This window comes from Nelumbo nucifera, chromosome 7, assembly GCF_055504915.1.
Source record: "Nelumbo nucifera cultivar China Antique chromosome 7, China Antique-T2T, whole genome shotgun sequence".
Lineage (NCBI taxonomy): Eukaryota > Viridiplantae > Streptophyta > Magnoliopsida > Proteales > Nelumbonaceae > Nelumbo > Nelumbo nucifera.
In genome coordinates this window covers 3,641,428-3,663,894 of record NC_142655.1, presented here as the reverse complement: position 1 = coordinate 3,663,894, position 22,467 = coordinate 3,641,428, and the positions used below count along the sequence as shown (strand labels likewise).

Below are 22,467 nucleotides of genomic sequence, written 5' to 3'. Positions count from 1 at the left end.
AAGTGTAAAGAGGAAAGGGGGGAGTGGATCCCCTTGTCTTAAGCCTCTATTGGTTGGAAAAAAGTCCTTAACCACCCCATTCACCAACACTGAATAACGACAAGAGTTTAAGAATCCTCTTATCCAATTACACCATTTATCCCCAAATCCACGTCTTCTCGACATCTCCAACAGGAAATTCCAATCCACTAAGTCATAGGCTTTCTCCAAGTCCAGCTTGCAAACAAATCCTTTCCTGCCCGATCTCCTTATCTCTTCCACACTTTCGTTTCCAATAAGGATCTTATCTGTAATTTGTCTATCCTATATAAAGGCTCCTTGTGCTTGGCTAACGAGAGAGGGGAGAACTACTTTAATCCTCCGAGAGAGCACTTTTTCCAGAATCTTATAGACGCTTGTCACCATGCTAATTGGCCAAAAATCTTTGGGGTGTCTGGCATCATTCTTTTTGGGAATTAAGATTATAAGGAAACCGGCAACAGATGGTTTCAGGAACCCAGATCTGTCGTTGCTGGTTTCGTCTTCATCCTCGCTGCTGGCAATTCCAGTTTCGCACGAGGTAACACCGTTGATGACGATCCTTAGTAGGCATTCACCGGCGATGAGGGTGGATTGAACCTCCGAGATCTCTATTTTGTGTTGGGTAATTTTCCTACTATTTTTCCATCTAAAACTAAACACTTGAAAGTTAAATTTTTACACTTTCCCATCCCATCCCATCCCATCTTTTCCCATCCCACCCAAATCTTCCCACAAACCAAACGGAGTCTAAAGTTTTCCTTGGGGGCGAGGGGGAGTTGGGTATTTATAATTAGGTATCAGACATGGGTTGCTCCTGAATTATGGAAAATTGGCCAAGGAAATGGGGGAAGTTGTGACTATTCAAGAGATCCGTGACATACTTGACATTTTGCCCAAGCTGATGCTATTTTAGCTGTGAATTTGGGAGGGCTAAAACTTTGGTTGAGCTGTTTTCACTGAGCTACTTCAGATAAGCCACTAAAAGAAACTTCAAAGCCCTGTTTTCTCGGTTGAAGCCTTGAAGGAAAGCAAATTCAGGCTTTTGGGAATTTTCACCAAACATTGCTTATATAACGTCCAGGCTAAAAGTCGCCATGGGAAAGCCCAACCAAACAGGCAGGCAATGAAAGCATTAAAAGCAGCTGTTACCTGTGAGTAAATATAAGGCGGTTTTCTGGAAGTAGGTTAGAATGCTATTTGTTTCACATCTGGGTGCTGTGCGATATAGAACATGATCACTAATCAAAATAAAAGATATTTCCTGTTAGGAGGATTAGAAGAGTATCTTGTTTTTGTATATATTTGCTTTCCCATTCTCTCGTGCTTGAACCTGCGAATTATAAGAAGAATAAAAGAAGAATGTGAAGGAGTTTTATTTCTTAATCCGAATGGAATTGACTTTCCAATAGGACCAATACGTCCAACAGTGTGAAAGAGTACAATAAAGAACCAAACCTTGAAGTGTGTATTCTGTACAAACACGAATACAACAGGGTACATCTCTTTCAATCTCCACTCTCCCACGTGCGTGAAGCAGCAGACTAAACCAATGGTCAGAGTTTTTTGGAGAGTGAAAGACCTGAGTTGAACCTTTTGTTCAATGGGTGCAAAGAAGCAAGTATATATTGGTTAAATCCTTCTGCCACTGTACGTTATACTCAGACGAGTTGGAATTCCATATGTAAACGTGGGTTGGATGTGAAAAATAATTAAAAGCATCAATTTTGATCAAATGATACATTACCACTCTGCAATCTACCAGTAATCTCTGCAAGAGCATTGTCCATTCCTGAAATGGTGAAATCTAATTCGGTCTCTAACAATAATTTCTCTTTCATAAACCTTGGAAATGAACTTTATTGCCTGATGGCAATCCTGACACACGCGCAAGTTCTTCACTATGCGAATTGGGGTTCCATGTTCTGTGTTGATCAACCCAAATGCAATTGCTAACTTCTCACTATGCCTTGATAGAGCAGTCTCCTTATCTTCCTCATCATCAATATCAAGCAATACTTCTCTTAGTTCTGGCACATACCCAGCAAGCTTCAATTTCATAGTCATTTCATCCAAGAATAAATAAATCTGCTTAGTTTGTGGGTGTGAACGATCTCCCACAAGGAACTGATGGAACACCCCATTCAATTCAATAGAACTGCAACCAGGAGTCTTTTTTGTGCCACCAGATTCAATTTTCTCTCTAACAGCTTTAGCTTCTTTCCATCTCCCGGATGAGGAATACATGTTAGCCAGTAGAACATGACAGCCCACATGGTAAGGATCTAATTCTTTGATTGCCTTTGCTATTCTATCTCCCATTTCTGTATCCCGATGAATCCGACAGGCTCCAAGTAATGCTCCCCATATGACAGCATCTGGAGCCATGGGCATGGCTAATATGATTTCTTCTGCCTCCTTCAGTAGCCCAGCACGGCCAAGAAGATCTACCATACATCCATAATGCTCAATTTCTGGCTCAATCCCATGGCAACTAGACATGGACTTGAAATACCATTTCCCCTCTTCAACCAACTTTCCATGGCTGCATGCATTTAACAAGGCAACAAATGTGATTTTGTTGGGACCTATACTTTTCATCTTCATCTGTTCAAAAAGATCAATTGCTTCGTGGGAGAGTCCATGCATCGCAAACCCACCAATCATGGCATTCCAAGGCCAAACTGTTTTCCTAGTACCAGCTTCACCATGAAAAACATTGGAAGCAAGTTCTATCTCACCACACTTAGCATACATGTCGATGAGGCTAGCAAGTAACTGTTCGATCATCTTGATACCAACTTTGTCTATATACACATGGATCCATTTACCTTGATCCAGTGCCACCAGATTTGCGCAGGCTGCAAGAACACTTGTCAAGGTAAACTCGTTTGGTTTGGGGCCTGTTTGCAGCATCTCACGGAAGAGCTCCAAAGCCTCAATTAGGCAACCCACCTAAAGACAACTAGTGAAGTTTTCAAAGAAGTCATCACGACAACTAGCCTACCTACAACAAATATTCATTGCCAAAAATTGAAAAAAAAAATCTTTAAACGCAATAAATCCTATTTACCTGTACAAGACCTGCAATCATTGTGCTCCAAGAGACGACATCTCTTTCGGGCATTGCATCAAACAATTCTTTAGCGTGAATAACGTCTCCGGATCCTACATAGCCACCAATCATTAAATTCCAAGAAAACAAATCCCGCTGAGCACTCCAGTCAAACACCATTCTCGCATCATCCACCGACCCACAATTTGCATACATCTGGATCAAAGCATTCGTGACAAACACATTGCTTTCCAACCCAACCTTCATTGCGTAAACGCGAACTTGTTGACCTTCCCGAATTCCTAATCCCTGAGAACAAGCCTTGAGAACAAAAACAAAGGTGTACTGGTTGGGTACAAGACTCGAGTCTCGGAGAATCGATCGGAAAATTAAAAGAGAACTGCAAGAGGAATCGGTCGTGCTTGCATGAGCTTTGATCATGGTGTTGTAGATGAAGAGGTCGGGTGAAGGAATCTGATCAAAGAGCAATTGGGCATAAGGAAGAGAAGCGAAGCTTGAAAGGGTCAGGAGTTTTAGAAGTCTAGTTGCAGGGATGGGGTGTAGGATAAGGCCAGTGGTGACCAATAGGGCGTGAGCTTGCTTCATTTGGTCCATGGATTTGCAGGAGTCGGTTAAAGCGAGAAGTTGGTGTTTTGAGTTTAGTGGGCTTTTGAATTTTGTAGCCGTTACGAAAGTGGAGTAACAACGCCTCATTTGTGACAGGGAAGCCAAAATTAAATCAAACCAAAAGGAAAGGCCAAAGTAGAAGAAGAAAAATCATGAAAATTGTTCGTGTTCGTTCATAGCAGACGGCTCTGTCAAACTTGGCACACACCCACCGAAAAACTGTCCCTCCAATCTAATCCACACTATTAGCCCTTATGTATCACTTGGACAAAACATCGAATACCTGTGAGCAGTTGCCTTACCTCCTCGACACAAGTCCAAGGTGGTGGCTATTCTTGTGATATTGTATCTCTGCGTTGGATTGCTGTCCTATTGACTCCCTGAGCGCTCTTGGCATTGTCTAATTCATCGCCTTGGCTCTGGCCAACTCAATTCGTTTTATGCTGGTGATGTCTCGATGAAGCGGGAAGTACTCGGGTTTCTGGTTGAGCCTACTTGGTAGTTGGAACCCAACTCATTAACATTGTTTGTAGTGCAACCAAACCCAACCGACCCGTTGACTTATCTTGGTTGTCTCCATTCCAAGCCGTTATTTACTTCTTCAACACCTCCGAGTAGGGGTGAGTAATTGGGTCGGTTCTACCATTTTAATCGATGATGTTCCGACCTTGGGTAGGGTTTGATTCTAAATCACTGGAGCTGATTCCGACCCAAACCAGTTATAGGGCCCGGGGTTTTAATTCAATATAAAGGGTCAATCTTGATTGGCCTTACTGGAATCAGCTTTGCAAGATGGCAAGATTGGTTTCCTTTTCTTGGTTATAAAATTTGACTTTTGATGTAAGCAGTGTAGGGGCACGTGTTATGCACTTGTGTAATTAAGATTCAATTGGGAAGGAGTACAAATATGCAGAGTACAAAAGATTGTATTTTGTATTATTTTATATATTTGTAATCTTTTTAAGTTGAGCATAAAAGGTAAAGATATAATTAACATTATATAATCAAAAATCAAATTTAAAATTTTGGATTTGCAAAAAAAAGAAAAAAATCAAAACAAGTACCCACTTTTTAGTATAAATATATTTGAACCTAGTGTATGGACTTAAATAATGAAATATATATTAATTATATTGCATTGTTTGGGTTGATTGACAATTAAATCCTATTTGCATTGAAAATGTATTTGACTAAATTATGAAAATATGTGTAAAGTTGGATTATGGATCATGTATTATTTAGCCTTAGTTTGGGAAGAGTACAAATACAGTTCTGTAAAGTGCAAATACGGATTTAGTCATACAAAATACAAGGATTTACTCATTTACACTATGCACATTTGTATTTGCAGTCTTCTCAAATTGAGCCTTAGGTGTTTTTGGGTTATGCTTTACTTTCTTTGAAAACAAAACCAAAGGGGAAGGAGGTCAGATTCTTGAAAATTTGAATCCCCTTCCAACAAATTATCTAGGAATGCAAAAAGATCGGATTGGATTCGAATCAGAGTATATTTGAATATGACCTAACGTAGACATTGGAATTGATATCACAAAGGAAAAAAAAAAAAAAACTTTAGAGCAGGTAAAAGCAAACCGACCCTTACTTTGTAAGCATAACATGTCAATAATGTGAAAGCTTAATTGGAGTCGCAAATTCCCAATGGTGAGTGGTGAGTACTGAATGGTGTGACAACATAACGCAAGCTTGAAATTAGGTTGCGGGACTAAAATTCTAAAAAAGGAAGCGGGCTTACCAGAACTCCAATTCAGATGATCAGATCCATATTTTGGTACTCGTAATTAGCGGGTTTGGATCCTCGTATGCATCTACATCGTATGAGATCCGAACCACATGCAAAATCAACCTCCTACTCCGATTTCACGAGTAATTTGGTAATTGCAAGTTTTTGGTAGGGTATTGTGCAAGGGGAAAGGGGAGAAAGGTCGTCGCTCGTCGCAAAGAAATTCGGTAACGCTCTACCAGACACTCACTTCCTCCTCTCCTTTTGCTGTAAGTTTTCATCAACTATAATTCTTCTCATCTGCAGTATAGGAATGTGTGTAAATCAAGTGAAAAAGATGGCTTATCTAAGATTTCAATTCGATAGTATCTTATCATATGCAAGTTCCATGATTTTGTTGTCTGTTACTCCAATTGCTCTTTTCAGAGATAAATGCAGGGTCCATTCCTTTGATACGATTGCTTTCTCTTTTAATCCATTTGTTCTTGGTTTCTAGGTTTCATTCAATCCATAGAATCAACTGACTTTATCCTATTTTCAGCTTCACTTGATTCGATTTATTTGATGAATGAACATTATGCATCTGGATGCAGGTGACCTTAAGCAAATTAGCAGAAGCAATGGCCTTGATGTAGTTGTTCAGATTGCTTTATTTATTTAAGTTTCCATTATCATTTATTGACTTGGATGCCCTTAATAACATATTTTGAATTTAGCCTATGATCACGGGATTTATCCTATTTGTAGTCCTAGGGTTTCTTTATTTGACGTCTGAGATTTAACTATATCCATGTTGCAGTTTTTTGATTAGTTGCGTTTTACGAAACTATTTTCTTCGGTTTCTTCAGTTATCTGTTTTATGAATCATATGTTCGTGGCTTAGGATGTTGGAATGCATCTTTTATCATCCGCATTCTTATGTTTTAGGTTGTTTGTAGTGTGATCAGTTTAGAAGAGAGCCATGGACCCTTCAGAACGTAGGTATTTAGAGGAAGAAGACAGTTCAACAATGAAGACGATTAAAGGAGCAACCACGGGTTTAGTTGCGGGCACTATTTGGGGAACGATTGTTGCTACTTGGTATGATGTGCCTCGTGTTGAAAGAAGTGTTGCACTTCCCGGGCTTATAAGGACATTGAAAATGATGGGTAATTATGGTCTGACCTTTGCTGCAATTGGAGGAGTTTACATAGGTGTGGAGCAGTTGGTGCAGAATTACAGGATGAAGAGAGACTTTATTAATGGAGCAGTGGGTGGTTTTGTTGCTGGGTCTTCTATTTTGGGTTTCAAAGGTAAAAGTTTCTTCTCATCCTTGGTGTTTGTTTCTAGACTGTGATGCAAATTTTCATATATCATGAAAGAACTTATTTGCAATTTGATTTCTTGCTCTAATAATAGTTTCTCTCTCTCTCTCTCTCTCTCTCTCTCTCTCTCTTTATAACATTCATAGTATTGAAAGAGCTTATATGCAACTTGATTTCTTGCTCTAACAATAGTTTTGAATCTTTTGATAAGATGCATAATTTGAAGCAATGTTTTAAAACACGGAGGTTTGACGTGAGGTCTAGTTCAGAATGTAAGAGGCGTAAGCCTCCCAAACACAAGGAGGCATAAGCCTCCTTAAGAGGAGTGGGGTGAGGAGGAAGAAGAGGAAGGAGGACCTCGTTTTTCTTTATTTTTAATAAAAACCTTTTATATTAAGAAGAACGAAGATGCATAGCACTAGTTGAAAGGGGGTCTTTCTTTCCCCTTATCTTTTCTTCCCTTCCCTTTTTTTTTTCCTTTCCTTTCTTTTTTTTTTCTTTCTTTTCTGTCTTTTTATATGAGGTGTGCATGAGGCACATGGAGTGTACGCCTCTAGCACACCTCATAAAAAAGTGTATGTGCTGTACGCCTCTTGCACCTGAGACGTATGCCTCAGAGGTGTCAACGCCTCTGGCATACGCTTAGGACATTTTGGGGGGTGCCTTGCCTGGAGGCATGCCTCTAGGCATACGCCTCCCACGTCAGCAATCTCCAGTTTGGATGGTGTGTCTGGTTTGACTATAACAGCACAACCCAAATTAAATTTCTCTATTATGATCTATCATATCCTCATTTTTTCTTCTATTTTTTTTTTGAAAACTTCAGTTTTAACTAAAATATCACCTAAGCTCATCAAAGTGTTTTTCTTTATTTCTTATTTTGTTCATTTCTACTAATAAGCTACTTTGGTTTTTTCTTTGTACTGCTTAAGAAGGAAAGTATTGAGTTGGTTGAAACTGTTATTTGTCTGTTTGGTAAAGCTTAAGGTCTAAAAAACCTGGTATTGTGTTTACATAGATGGAAACCTAAGATTTTCTGTCATGAATTTGTAGTGCCAGATTTATCAATGAGAAAAAGATTATGTGACAGGAAGGAGTGATTCAGAGGGTTATAGCTACCCTTGACTCTTGGCTGGCAGCCTATGGATAGTTGAATCATAGTTCTATAAGATTCCATGTCATGTTTTTTTTGGATTACACACGCTGTTTGTATAGACCTCTACTTGGGAGTGCTATTTTTTGTGTTTTCTTAGGAATCCTTTTGTTGTTCCTAGCCTGACTGTGCATAGTTTTTCACTGCACATGACCCATACTTGTATATGCTCATTATGAGTCATTTTATGGTGTTGTTTTTAATATGTTATTATACTCAAGGTTTAAAATTTTGATTTCGATATGATACACCCGATACGGGGCGTATCGTATCATATCTTTGAAAAACAGATACGGGCATGGAAATCGGGTGTAATTTTTTCATGCGTATCGGACCTGTATTGGACCGTATCGGGGGCGTATTTGTAGCATATCGACAAAAAGGATATGGCCAAAAACAAAAAAAAGAGGGGGGGGTAAGCAACTTTCTTTTTCCCTGAAATAAGCCTTCTTTCACCCCCAAATGACTATGAAACTCCAAACCTCATTCCTAGAGTGCTAGATTTGCAAAAAATTGCAATAAACAAGTGTGAATTGTTAATTTTTTTGAAGGTTAAAAAAATGTGGGCTGAAGCAACAAAATTGTTAATTTTTTTGAAGATTACAGGAGGAGGTGGGGTGGGGGGCTATCAAGAATGAAAATGTGGGTTTGAGAAGACTAGGAGTGCAACGAGCCGAGCTTCGAGCCCAATTCATTGGCTCGATTATGATATGAGCCGGCTCGAATATATATATATATAATAAAATTATAGAAAATAATATATATATATATATATATATATATAAAATATTATAATTATTAATTATTATAATTCTTAATTTTTTAAATATCAAATAAAAATATTTATATATATATAACTTTTTATTTTTATAAAACATTTTTTCTCAAAATTGAGCTCGAGCCGAGCTGAGCTCAATCTTATGAATTTTTGACTCGAGCCGAGCTCGAGCTCAAGGTTTTGGCTCGAATCGAGCTCGAGCCTTGTAAAACAATCTCAAGCCTCATACTATTCAGCTCGGCTCGAATCCACCCCTGGAGAAGACTTACCATGAGCTCTTGTGTGCTCCGTCAAAGCTATCCACCGTTGATTCTCAACCTTTGACCATGACGATGAAGGAAAGGTTCTTGCCGGCGACAAAGTGGAGGAAGATAATTGTTGTGGAAAAGAAAAGATTTCTTTTGGAAGTATTCGGTGGACGTTCAATGATTACAATTGGAGAAGATAAGAGAGCTCTAGTAGTTTTGGGGAGGGAGGTGATTTGCTGGTTCAAAGGTTTTTTCTTGATGGTACAATCCTTGCAATCACAGAGATTAGATGGAAAGGAGAGTTGACTTGTGGTAGAAAAAGATTCCTGGTGAAGAAGAAAAGTAATAACAAGGGTACCTTCATTCAGCTAACTGAGGTGTTTGGAAATGGAAAGAAGCAAGTGATTTGTATACCAGAAGCAAAAAGGAAACAAGGTTGGATTATGGTTGCAGGAGCTATAGATGATTTGAGCAAAGGAGGTGGGGATTGGAAATAAAAACAAGCACCCCTACCCAAGTATAGGAAACGTCAGCACAAGAAATCGCAACAGATAAAAGCCTAGCAATCTCACAGATTGGAGAGGAGGGGAAAGAAAAAAATCAAAGGTGTGAGTGGAGCCGTTGTGTGTCCAAAGTTGGTAATAGATGGAACTTTGGAGGACTGGGGAAAAAGAAAGGTAATGAGATTCGAAGAGGAAGTGGTAGACTGGAATGGAGTATTAATTGATGTCATGAAGACGCTTCCATTGATAGAACAAGCTTTCCTGATCCCGTTTGAGAAGACGACAGCTATTTTGGATTTTGGTCGCTCTCTTGAGGTCACAACAAGAATACAAACACGAGAGGGTTGGGCCTTGTTGCAGAACTGGAACCCATCCTGCAACGAGTTGGAGTTGGAGGAAGTGGAGTCTATTCAAATAAATCTGGTTGGGCTTCCATTCAAGTGGTAGTACTATGTGGAGGGTCGCTTGTAGTAGTGAACTTGTCTTCTCTTCAAGGGGCAAAGAAATTTGGAGCAAGCCCATTCGTCCTTGGGTTGGCAGTTTTTGTTGGGAAATTTTCCTGGAAAGAATTAACACAAATGATTTACTTCAAAAAAAGAGACCCAATTCTTGTTTACTTCCTAATAGGTGTACTCTATGTAAAGCTGATGGGGAAACTGGTTACCATGTTATGGTTTTTTCTAAGGTTACTAAATCTGTATGGGAGTGGGCTCTCTCCCTCTTTGGGTGTTCTTGGAATCCCCTCAAGAGTGTCCAAAGCCTATTCTCTCCTATGTTCTTCAAATGGCCTAAGAAGAGAGGGAAGATTATGTGGAGGAGCATTAGGGCAGCTGTGTGTTGGTCCTTGTGGGAAGAAAGAAACTTACGAATTTTCTCAGACATGGAAAGAACCCTGGAAGATCTATTAGACCTAATACTTTTAAGGGCTGTCCATTGGCTAAAATCTATGGAGCTGTTCTTAGACTTTTCTGTGGCTGACTTATTAAGAAATTGGAAAGAGATAGCTACCTCTGCTTTGTGTAAGAGGACTCTTAGTCCCTTCTAGGATTGGGAGAGTATTCAGGAATGAGGAAGGGAGTGTTATTGCTTTGTTCTCAAGCCCCATTGGCGAAGGAGACTCTCTTAGGGCTGACATCCTTGCAACTCTGGAAGGAATACAAAGAGCAAGGGAACTAAATATCAGACGTTTGGTCCTGGAAGGTGACTCGAAGGTGGTGATTAGTTGGCTGAAGGAAGAGGACAGTCGTTTGTGGAGCTATAACAATGAAAAGAAAAAAATTCATTTGGCTGGGTAGGGATATTGAGATACAATACAACTGGGTGAAGAGGCTGCTAACTCATTTGCAGATGGGCTGGCCAAGCAGGGGGTGAATAGGGAGTCTATCTTTTGTGCTAATTTCTAACTTTCTTTCATTGTATTCTGTTGGTGGGGAGTTAAGACATTTTACCTCCCCCTATTGTATCTAAAGTTTCACAAATCTTCACATCATTAATAAAGTTTTTTATTACTAATAAAAAAAAATCAAATACTCCTTCGAAGCCTTCCCATCTAATTAGAACTGTGTTTTAATGGTCCTACAAACTCTTCAGCTCCCATCTTTGGCTATGATTTGCCCATGAATCTGCTAGCAGAAGGAGAGATGAGTAGGGGATTAGGAGGTGAAGTTGGTGAGAGAGAGACAATGGGTGAGAAAGGAGGGTGGGTGTGTCTAAGGCTAGGGGTGAAAGGTTGCAGAAGACTAAGGAAGGAGTAGTGGCTGATAGGGGGTTGGGTACGGATGGGGAAAAAGAAAGACCAAAAGGAATCAATCCTAAGAAGGATTGAGAGATGAGGAGGTTGGGAGGTGTTGCTTCCAAGGATGGGTCGAGGGCAAACATGTAATTATGCTTTTGAGATGAGGGCTTGCTGATGTGTCCGAGGGCCTACAAGTTCGACCTATAGAGGAAGAAGCACGTCAGAGGCCCTAGGTGTTACCCTAGGGGTGGAGACTCCGATGATCAAGTTAGCAAGGGCACAATAAGTGGCCGGACGAGGCTTGAGTAGAATAGCTCATACGATGTCACTAGGAAGCTAGAGAGCTTAGAGCAGTAAATGCCGAGATAGATTGCCTAGGGAGTGATGCCACTTATTTATACTTTAACCTGCTTGGAGTTAGTTATGAGCGGATGACTAGGATGCGATCCGGCCTGTGCCACGCGTCGCCATCCTGGGCCTACCATGTGCGCCTACATCAGGAGGGTTTTAGATAAGGGGAAGAAAGGAAATAAGGAGGGAGAGAGTAAAAGAAGCCTAGAAGATCAGAGTGCAAGGGACCTAGTGGTGGACTTGGCTGATAAAATGGGGTTGAAAGTGGAAAAAATCAAAGAAAGGAAACTTCAAGACAAAGTAAGTAAAGAAAAGGGGGATAAAAGGAGAAGAAAGCTAAATGAAGTTGAAAAACTCATTAGTGACGTGGAAGGGGATAAAGAATTTAGTGCTAGGGGAGGGAGAAGGAGAGGGGACCTATAGGCTAGATGAGGTCTGATGTATTTGGTGTGCTCATGAAGATTATTAGTTGGAATGTAAGGGGATTAAGTAGTGCCACAAAAAGAGGAGTAATCAAAGTGGTATTGAGGAAGGAGAGACCGGATTTTGTTCTAATTCAAGAATCCAAAATTCAGGAAGTAGACAAGAAGTGGATAACGAGCATGTGGGGAGAGAGGAATATTAATTGGAGATTTGCTCCCTCATGGGGTGCATTGGGGGTTATTATAACAATGTGGAGAGAAGAAGCAATTCAATGTTTGGAAGAATTAGTGGGCAGATTCTCAATTTCTATTAAGTTGAAGGGTGTGCATGATGGATTTGAATGGGTTCTCACGAATGTCTATGGGCCAAACTCAAATAGAGAAAGGAAAAAATTGTGGGAATCTAGTGGTCCCCTCTGTGTAAGAGGACTCTTAGTCCCTTGTGGTCCCCTCCTCCCTCCGGATTTATAAAAGTGAATTTTGATGGCAGTAGCATAAGGAATCCAGGGCCCTTTGGGATTGGGGGTGTTTTCAGGAATGAGGAAGGGATTGTTATTGCTCTTTTCTCAGGCCCTATTGGAGAAGGAGACTCTATTAGGGCTGAGATCCTTGCAGCTTTGGAAGGGGTTCAAAGAGCAAGGGAACTAAATATCAGTCAGCTGATTTTGGAAGGCGGTTCAAAGGTGGTGATTAGCTGGTTGAAGAAAGAGGACAGTGGCTTGTGGAGTTACAATAATGAAAAGAAAAAATTCTTATGGCTATGTAGAGGCATTGGGATACAATACAATTGGGTGAAAATGACTGCTAATTCTTTTGCAGACGGGTTGGCCAAGCAAGGGGTGAATAGGGAGGCTATTTTTTGGGCTATTTTTTAATCTTCTTTCATTGTAATTTTCTGATGGGGAGATAAGACTCTTTATCTCCCCCTTTTTTTGTACCTAAATCTTCATAATTCTTAATAAAGTTTCTGTTATTGATAAAAAAAAGGAAAAAATTGTGGGAGGAGCTTGGGGATATTAGGGGACTCTAGGAAGGACCTTGGTGTATAGGGGGAGGTTTCAATGTAGTAAGATTTGTGAGTGAGACAACTGGGGGTAGGCAAAGAACTACATCGAGCATGAGAAAGTTCAATTCCTCTATTGAAGCTTTTGAGCTGAGAGATATCCCTCTAGGGCAATCTTGCTATACTTGGTCAAACCTTCAGACAACTTCTATTCTATCCAAGCTTGATAGGTTTTTAGTTTCACCCGATTGGGAAGAGCATTGGCCAGGGTTAGTTGGGAGAAATCTACCTAGAATTACCTCAGACCATTGGCCCATCTATTTGTTTGAGAGAATCAGTGATGGTGGCCCATCTCCCTTTAGATTTGAAAATATGTGGCTCACCCGGATTTTTAAAGAGAAAGTCAAGGTTTGGTGGAATAGCTTGGACGAGCCTCTAATGTGGGAAGGCCAAAAGTTCCTAAGAATATCCAACTGTTGGGACATAATTAAATGAGATCTGATCAGTGTTTAATGAATTCTATAGATGAGGGGTGATAAGTCCAGGAATGAACTCTACATTTTTAGCACTGATCCCAAAGAACAATGCCAACCAGCTAGGGGATTTCAAACCAATAAGTCTAGTCACCAGTATTTACAAGGTGATAGCAAAGGTGTTGTCTTTGAGGATTAAGAAGGTGATCCCCTCACTTGTTTCTCAAGCTCAAGTGGCCTTTGTGCAGGATAGACAGATTATTGATCAAATTTAATTGCCAATGAATGTGTGGAGGCTCAAAAGAGATTAAAGAGGAAAGGAGTGGCTATTAAACTGGATTTGGAAAAAGCCTATGATTTAGTGGATTGGAACTTCTTGATTGATATTATGAGGAGGTGTGGCTTTGGAAATTTATGGTGTAAATGGATTAAGGGATGTTTACAAACTAGTCACTATTCAGTAATAGTTAATGGGACAATGTATGATTTCTTTGAAGGATCCCGTGTGCTCAAGCAGGATGACCCCCTTTCTTCTTTTCTATTTACTTTGATTGCTGAAGCCCTAAGTAAATTGATTTCGAGAGCAAATTGTGTGCAACCATTCAGGGGTTGGTCAGTTGGGAGGGATAATGTTTTGGTCACTCACTAACAGTTTGCAGATGATATTCTTATTTTTTGTGATGGAGAAAGTAGGGAGGGAGTAGAAAATCTGAGGCTGGTTGTGAAACTCTGAGAGGATGTCTAACTTGAGGATTAATTGGTCAAAGAGCTTATTGGTTTGAAGAGGATGAAGTGAGATTTTTGGCAGATTCCCTAGGTTGTGAGAAAGGAGAGTGGCCATTGAAATACTTGGGCTTACCCCTTGGACACAACCCTAGTTCTGCTAGTTTTTGGTCTCTCGTGGTGGAAAGGATCGAGAAACGTTTGGCGGGGTGGAAAAGGAACAATATCTCATTGGGGGGGGGGGGGAATAACTCTAATCAAGTCTACCTTAGCAAACCTTCTAGTGTACTACAGGATGCCACAAGGGATAGTGAGGAAAATTGAAAAATCATGAGGGATTTTCTTTGGGAGCCAGGGAAAAAAAGAAGGATCATTTGGTTAGATGGGAAAAGGTGGGGAAGTTGAAGGTGGAAGGGGGCTTGGAAATTGGTAATGTTAGGTTGAAGAATCAGGCTCTGCTTTGCAAATGGCTTTGGAGGTTTCCAAATGAAAATGAGAAATTATGGCACAAAGTTGTTGCAAGCATTCATGGCATGTCGAACAACGAATGGGATGCTGGATGTTTCCGTAGGGCTACCTTGGCTGCTCCTTGGAAGGCCATCCATGATGTTCTCCCTACCTTCCTAAATCATATTAGGTATGACTTGTCTTCTGGTAGTAAAATCAGATTTTGGGAGGATGTGTGAATTGGGGATACTCCTTTGGGTGAGAAATTTCCTTCTCTTTGTGATCTGTCTAGGTTCAAGGTTAGGCCTATTTCAGATTTCCTAAGTCAGCCATCTCACCTTCCAGGGTTGAATTGGAACTTTGGCTTTATCAAAAACCTTAGAGAGTCTGGAATTCTTGCAGTGTCCGAGCTGTTAGGATTGCTGAATTCAGTATTCTTGGGGGAAGGTGGGTTAGACTCTAGGATTTGGGGTCCTAAATCTGACGGGTCGTTTTCTTGTAAATCCCTTCTACAATCGTTGGTTGCCACTCCCTCTTCTCATCCTTTCCTAGTCAAAGAAATCCCTTCTACAATCGTTGTATTAAATACCTTTGATGTACTTCGAAGGAAAGGACCAAATTGGTGCTTGTCCCCCAACTGGTGTGTCTTGTGTAAATTGATTGGTGAGACTGCTTTCCACCTTCTAATATCTTGCCCTTTTGTCAATTTTATTTGGAATTGGTTTACTTCTCTTTTTGGGTGCAGGTGGTCTTCTCCTGACAAGTTGGAAGGTTTATTCAGCCCTAATGGTATTAGTGGCATGAAAAGGAGGGGTAGGGTTCTATGGAGGTATACTAGAGCAACAATACTTTGGACTGTTTGGGAGGAAAGAAATGATAGAATATTTGAAGGAAAAGAAAAATGTAAGGAAGCTTTAGTTGAAACAATAGCATTGAGGGTGGCACATTGGGCAAAAAGCTTTAAGTTGTTTTCAACTTTTAAGGTCGAAGACTTTTTTAGGGTTTGGGGACTTACTGCTACCTCTTCATCTACGAGACAACATTTTTTTGAGGCATGGTCTCCTCCAACAGATGGTTGGAAGAAGCTCAACTTTGATGGGAGTTGTGTGGGTAATCCAAGCCCTTCAAGCATTGGGGGGGCCATTAGAGATGAAAATGGAAACATTATTGCTCTGTACTCCGGTCCTGTGGAGTAGGGTGATGTGGCAAGGGCAGAGTTTCTAGTTGCAGCATATGGGGTTGAGAAGGCCAAGGAGTTGGGTATTAATAGACTGATCATCGAGGGAGACTCAAAAATTGTGATAAAATGGTTATAGAAAGGGGAAGGGGTGACATAGCAGTTGAAGAATGATTTTTGAAGATTTAAATGGATGTCAAGGAACATGTCAATCCAGGTGGGATGGGCTAGGAGATTTGCCAACAGTTTGGAAGATAGTTTAGCAAAGCATGGGGTTCAAAGAACACATGTTTTGGGCACATTTGTAATTCTGTCCCGGGTAGACCTGTTCATGGGCCGGGCCGGCCCGGGCTTTGCCTCTACATTAATAGAATATGTTTAGGCCCGAGCTCGAGCTCAGATCAACCATCGGGCCTAGGTCTTGAGCCCAAGCCTGGCCCTCATATAAAGCCCGAAGCCCGGGCCCGAACCCGAGGCCAGTTAGAAATTTGGAAAAAAAGATTTTTTTCCTTTTAATTCAATTAAAAGTTGTTTTATTTATACAAAAAGACCTCAAAACCTAAAAAAATAATGAAAAGTCTCATTATTACTTGAAAAAAGAGAAGAAAAATAAAGAAACATATATTATTAATATAATACATTATCAAGTCGGGCTCGGGCTCGGGCCAGGCTTTTTTGAGAAAACCCGAGCCCAACCTAAAAAAGTTGGGCTCGAGCCCAAGCTCGAGGGCCTGAAATCTTGTCCAAGCTTGACTTAGATCGGACCGGGCCAGGTCGGCCTGTCAGGCTACCTGGCCCATGAACAGGTCTAGTCCCGGGTCAGCTTACTAAAGCTGATTTCTTTCACAACTTGTTGTATCCTAAAGTTTTCTAATTAATGAAATTTTTTTCAGAGTTATTGATAATTTTTTTTTTGAAGATTTTTCAAATTTTGAAAAAATATGGCACAAATAGGTAAGTTTTTTCAAAATTTTATAATATCTTGTGATTTCTTTTTTTTCTTGAATGTTTAAATTTATGTTGATCAGTTGATCTGCATTTCTTACATTCAAAATCACAATTTTTTTGTGTTATCAGTAGATTTATGGAAATTTCATGAAGATACTTGGGGAAAATATAAATTAAACAAAAAATTTGAAAATGTAATTTTTTCTCTGCCTATAAAGACTAAATAAATATGTGTTAGATCTATGGATTTATCTATCATATCCATAGAGGAATTGGATATTCTTCTTTAATATTTTTTTTTGATTTTTTATATTTTTAGAATTAAAAAATATATAATAATTAATTATAATTTATCATTTGATCACAACAATTGAATATATTATAATTCTATGGATGATCCATCATATCCACAAACCAATTGAAATTTCTTCTTTAATAATTGTTTTTTTTTTTTATTTTTAGAATTAAAAAATAAATAAATAATTAATTATATTTTATCATTTGATTACAATGATTGAATATATTATAATTCTATGGATGATCTATCATATCCACGAAGCAATTGAAATTTCTTCTTTAATAACTATTTTTTGAATATATTATATCATTTTTTATTTATTTTTGATAATTTTTGGAAATAGATAATAAATGATAATTATTTTAATAATAAATAATTATTAATTATATTTTCACTTAGCAGTTGTGCCAATGCATGTTTTATGGTTGGATAGGAGAGTTGGGTTTTTCCCATCCCATAAAACATTAAAACTCAAGAATTATAATTTATAAATTATAGTTAAGCATAGGATTTTTAATGAAATTATAATTAACTACAAAATATTTCTTCATAAAACCATTAGAATATATTAATTTAATGTATATACACCTCATTGAGGTCTTAAATTTTGTGTTATTGATGTATTTTTATGATTTATTAAAGTATTTATAGTGTTTCCAAGCGTATCTTAGTTTTTCTCCGATGCGCATGCATATCCAAGGCATATCCCGATACGTCTCTTAAAATTGCCTTTCCGATACACTTGGTGCTTCCGATACTTTGAACCTTGATTATACTTAGGGGCCATTGCTTGGTGTAATGGTAAAATCTCTGGCTGACAAGTGTAGGAAAGTGGGTTCGAGTCTGAGAGCAGACATTTTATGCAAAAAGTGTCAAAGGTTGGGTCTGTATCCAGTCCACCCTTCCCAATACCTCAGATAGTTGGGACCAATATTGAGTAATGACCTATTTTAGTATGCAATTATACTTTCAGCATTTCTCGAAGTTTCATAAATAATTTCTATGTTTTCAAGAATTTTATATCTTTACTCAATTTCTTTAAGCTTTCCAGAATTTGAGCAAAATTTACTAAACTTTCCTGAAAATTTTCCATTCATACAATGAAAAAATGCCTAATGAAACTGAAACTTTGAACCATAACCATCAAAATTTAGCTTAACAAAATTTCTTTCTTATTAGGGGAAATATTGAAATCTAGTGTTAGTATGTGCATCCTTATAGCTCCAGCTCTTTGTCTTTCAAACTCAAAGGGCCCTCTCTGACTTGGTTGACCAATTCATATAGCATCTTTGGAAGTCCATGTATTTGGTTTGGACAAGCTTTTGTATCTTGGTCTAGATGATGGAATTGTCCTATTCCAGAATTTGAGAGTCATAACATCTTGCCATTCACTAGGTTTTGTTGACCCCTAATCCTGGGTCTGGACTTGAAGGAAAGTCAAAAGGAAAATAGAATTGTGTCTCATAAGTCAATGAAAATTGTTATTGAGATCCATAGCAATATTAAATTAAGCATGACTGTATGTGAAGGAGTTTAAAGTGATTATTGTTGCTGGATAAATAAAGTAAACCAACTTTGGAGATGCATGTTTCTTAAACTTTGATTCTTGATAAATCTATAAATCATGTAGTTAATAATTTGGCTGGTGGTCTGTTCTCATTAATCTTCACTTGTTCTCAGTCAGAAGTTTATATTAGATGCAGAAAGGGGAAGAAAAATCTCAAAGAAACTAGATGTTCTATTGTGGAGCTTTTTTTTATTTTTTAATTTTATTTAGGTATGAACCCGAGATAGTATCTACTTTTCATAAAAAATCATAATCAATTATCTCAAACCTGCTATTTTTCATTTCTTTACAGGAAAGAGCATTTCTACTGCCATTTCTGCTGGTGCTGCTTTGGCCTTCACTTCTTCTGTTATTGATGCTGGTGGTCAGACAACAAGAACTGACACTGGTAAGGAGTACTACCCGTACACCACTGAGAAAAGGCCATCTGTCAATTAAGTGCATCTTTTATTTCTCCCAAAGAAGAGTGGTTTAATTGGTGAGCTAGCAATGTTTCTGGATTGGCCTTATGGTGCTGTTTGGAGGTGTAGTCATACTCCTGCCGTTCTAGGTAGTTCTCTGTTTTGAAGGTCTGAGAAAGAAGATCAAATAAATTTGTTTGCCAACCTTCTTTTAGTAATAGTTTGTGATCATTCTTTCTGTATGTTGTGGGCAATTGACCTGAAATGTCCATAAATATTATGGTTAAGCTACTGAGATAGTGACCCTGAAGGAATGGCACTCGGAGTGTTTAACCTGCGCATAACACCAGCTTTTAAAAGATCGACGGATTGGTTATGTAATTGTTTTGTACTTCACTAGTCATCTTCTCTTTTCCTTGCTTTCTTTCAGTTTTTTCTTTGTTTCCTTTTCAAGGGTAAGAAAGGAGGATGGATTTGCTAGTTCAATAGTCTGGTGAAAAACTTGAATGGAATAGAAAATTATGGAGTCTTGCAGTTGTAGCTAGGCTGGCAGCTCCAGAGTGCTTCATCTTATTTTGATCTCATGGAGGATTATTGGCTTGACCTAAATGGTAATAAACACATGGTTATCTCTAGGGTATGTGAATCTAATTAGGAGTCTGGGATTGGTCATTTCATCCTTCCTGTGGATATGGCTGGTTTGGTGCACTTGGCAACTAGCGTGATGACAAACCAGTACATGGTCTTTTCTGTTTTGTTGACTGGGTTGTTTATTATGATTTTGTATGTTTTCCTGAAACCCCTCGCTGAGGGGTGGGGTGTCTATGGGAGAAATCCTAGAAGCGAGACTCTTTGCTTTTCCATTTTTTTTGGTTATCTTTTCATTTTCATAACGGGCCACTAGTTGTGACTTGTGAGGCTCAACTTCCCTTGCCAAAACCACCTCAGAGATGCGAGAGAGCCACGATTCTAGAAAAACCTTATTCCAATTTCTAGTCGTGTTTTCAACAACAAAACAATTGAAATATCGAGTCCATCTGAAATAAGTGAAAACCCATCAACCCTAAAAAAGAATAAGAACAACCCCCTTTCTTTTGTTAATCAAGTAATATGGAAGTTGTGCAGCATTTCCTTTCACTGTTTTCTTTCTTCTCATTTTACTGATACATTTCCGTGTACTATTGCACCTTTATTAGGGATAAGAGATGCAAACCTATAGGCTGTGTTTGGTTTGAAATAGAAGGTAGGGAAAGGTAACGTGCGTGGACTGGAGATGTGTTTTCTCCTTTTTCTGACCTCGGTCCTTATTCTGAAAAGGTGCTAAGCTAAATTCACTATTCTGAAATCTCGACCCTTGTTGGTTATCTTTCCTTCCTTTTGGATCTCACTTGGGGATTGAAAAGAAGGCAATTAAACAATTACTTTGCTTTCATCTTGGATTTTGCTTTCATTTTCAATTGTTATTTTCTTGGCATTTGTCTCACTTGGGAGGGAGTCTGATTAAGAGGGTAGGGCTCCTAGCCTCCTCCCGCTGAGCCCGGATTTCCTGCCCATGAGAACCCTGTCCACGTTAATTGCAGCCGCATATGGAGAGCATCTCATCCTCTACATAGTATTATGCAGGGGGAGATGTTCCTAATTCATGGGGAATAGTGTATTGTGGGTAGACGTGGTCAGGAGATCCGGAGTCCCTACTGCTATCGGCACTGGAAAACACCATCACATTTCAAAAAACAGGCGATGCCCCAATGTGTCGGTGGTTTACACTTTACACCACCTGAGCAAAGGTGAGCTTTCATCACTACATTTAATTGGTTGGTTTCCTGAAGAATTAGATGGAAATTGGGTAGAGATGGATCTTACTAAAATCTCATCGGACACAACGAATGCCATGTTGGGGAGTATTTATAATAAGTTAAAAGCACCCAAAAAATGCCCGATTTGGTGTCTGGTAAAAAGGGTCCTTTTTCATCAAAACAGCCCGTTCAGAAAAATCCCTTTTAAAAAAGAAAGCCCATTTTATAGCACCATTTTTTTTTAAAAGCCCATTTGCATTTTGACAAATCTCTTTTTAGAACGTCACACCAAACGCTCTAACATGCTAATGTGCTTATCATAATATAATTGGTTGGTTTGCTTTAGAATTTAGAATTAGATGGCAAATAGTTGTGTTTGTTAGGACCAAAATATCACCGTGAAGTTTGTTGGGTTTAATCATACCGTGAAGTTTGTTGTGAAGAGGTCGAAGTGGATTCTCAAAACACTTCTTCTTGGGCAGTTGCCATAGATTTGGAATTTTATCTGGATGTGGATTCTGAGTTATGAACCGCTAAGTATGACAATCAGTATTGAAACCTACAACTATAATAATGGGTTGAATATGAATTATGAATATACCTTTATCATCTCCAATGTAATCAATCCTTTCGTGTTGTACAAGTTATTTTCAATTTATTTTGTTCAAGATGCACGTTATTAAAGATATTTTTATTCGTTTTATCAATAATATATAATTGTCATCATTGTTAGTTTAATTTATTTATGCTATTCAATATCCAAATTTAATCCAAATCTGATAAAAATTTGATGATTAAGATTTGATTTGAATCCAGATATGTCTGATCTGTTCCGATCTGTTTGTAGCCCCGTAGCAATATCCAATTCATCACTTTCTATCCTCCCCCATCTCTGCATAACCATCAACACTCCATTAACTAAAAGCACTCTTTACTCTCTCTGTGCTATCATTTCTTTCTTTCCTTTTCTTTTTTCAGTCATGAGGCTGCTGTCACGTGAGTTTAGATCTGCGCCCCACAACGTCCCACGGCACATCCATGCCGTGTAGACTTTAGAGGAGATTTACTAGTGTGTTGTTGACTTATTGTACTATGCCCAAGAAATAAAAGTTAAGGCCTCTATAAGAGATTAGTCACACAATTCAATACCAAAAGAAAAAAATAATAAGGGGTTTTTATAATTCAGTCCACCTCTAAAAATCTTAGCTCCACCTTAAAGGTGGGGTGAATCTTGATTGTGAAAATCGATGTCAAATCCATGGACAAGATGTGATTTATTAGAGGGTTGGGGGCTACTAATAGACTAGGAAGGGGCTGTCATTTCAGATTTTTGAGGGGGAGTGCAGCCAAAATAATAACAATAATAACAATTGGGATAAGACATGGAAAATGATGAGGATATTTACAACCAGAGAACATGGTTCACAGATGTAAGCATAGTAACATGGGAATCACAATCAAAGCTTATATATCATCATGCATGGTGAAGAAAATGAACCACTGAAGGTGACAGACAATATTATCATCTTTTGGAGACATAAATCAGTGGATGTAGGGAAAATATATGTGTCCAAGCAAAGGCATTTTACACGTTTTTTTTTTTGCTATAAAGGCATTTTACATGTTAATTTTTGAAGTTAGAAGGTTAGATTTAGGGCATTCTTTTTTCGGATTTTGAGAGGGGGAGTGTTGCTCAATG

The 22,467-nt window shown here is 38.8% G+C and overlaps 2 protein-coding genes across 5 annotated transcripts; one reads left to right on the top strand and one right to left on the bottom strand.

Annotated features, from left to right (window-relative positions):
• Positions 1-1,367: 1,367 nt before the first annotated feature.
• LOC104597525 (pentatricopeptide repeat-containing protein At3g62890-like) lies at positions 1,368-4,483 on the bottom strand. The gene is made up of 2 exons (XM_010259114.2): positions 3,092-4,483; positions 1,368-2,973 (listed from the first exon to the last, which is right to left on the bottom strand). The coding sequence occupies exons 1-2, from the start codon at positions 3,785-3,787 to the stop codon at positions 1,777-1,779; spliced, it is 1,893 nt and encodes a 630-aa protein (XP_010257416.1). The 5' UTR covers positions 3,788-4,483; the 3' UTR covers positions 1,368-1,776.
• A 1,046-nt stretch (positions 4,484-5,529) lies between these two features.
• Positions 5,530-19,401, top strand: LOC104597526 (outer envelope pore protein 16-3, chloroplastic/mitochondrial). 4 transcript variants are annotated; one of them, XM_010259117.3, is made up of 3 exons: positions 5,530-5,668; positions 6,380-6,733; positions 18,864-19,401. In XM_010259117.3, exons 2-3 carry the CDS (start codon positions 6,403-6,405, stop codon positions 19,007-19,009), a joined length of 477 nt encoding a protein of 158 aa, XP_010257419.1. In that variant the 5' UTR covers positions 5,530-5,668; positions 6,380-6,402; the 3' UTR covers positions 19,010-19,401. The 4 variants fall into 4 exon arrangements, with proteins under 4 accessions (XP_010257419.1, XP_010257417.1, XP_010257418.1 ...); XM_010259115.3 differs by having other exon boundaries at positions 5,570-5,710; XM_010259116.3 differs by having other exon boundaries at positions 5,573-5,710; positions 6,369-6,733.
• Positions 19,402-22,467: the final 3,066 nt, after the last annotated feature.

Bases quoted from the DNA above. Each gene is read 5' to 3' on its own strand.
- LOC104597525 (XM_010259114.2), bottom strand. From the start codon at position 3,787: ATGAGGCGTTGTTACTCCACTTTCGTAACGGCTACAAAATTCAAAAGC. The intron at 2,974-3,091 runs GTAAATAGGATT...AGTTGTCTTTAG, and splicing joins TGATTGCAGGTCTTGTACAG to GTGGGTTGCCTAATTGAGGC.
- LOC104597526 (XM_010259117.3), top strand. From the start codon at position 6,403: ATGGACCCTTCAGAACGTAGGTATTTAGAGGAAGAAGACAGTTCAACA. The intron at 6,734-18,863 runs GTAAAAGTTTCT...ATTTCTTTACAG, and splicing joins TTCTATTTTGGGTTTCAAAG to GAAAGAGCATTTCTACTGCC.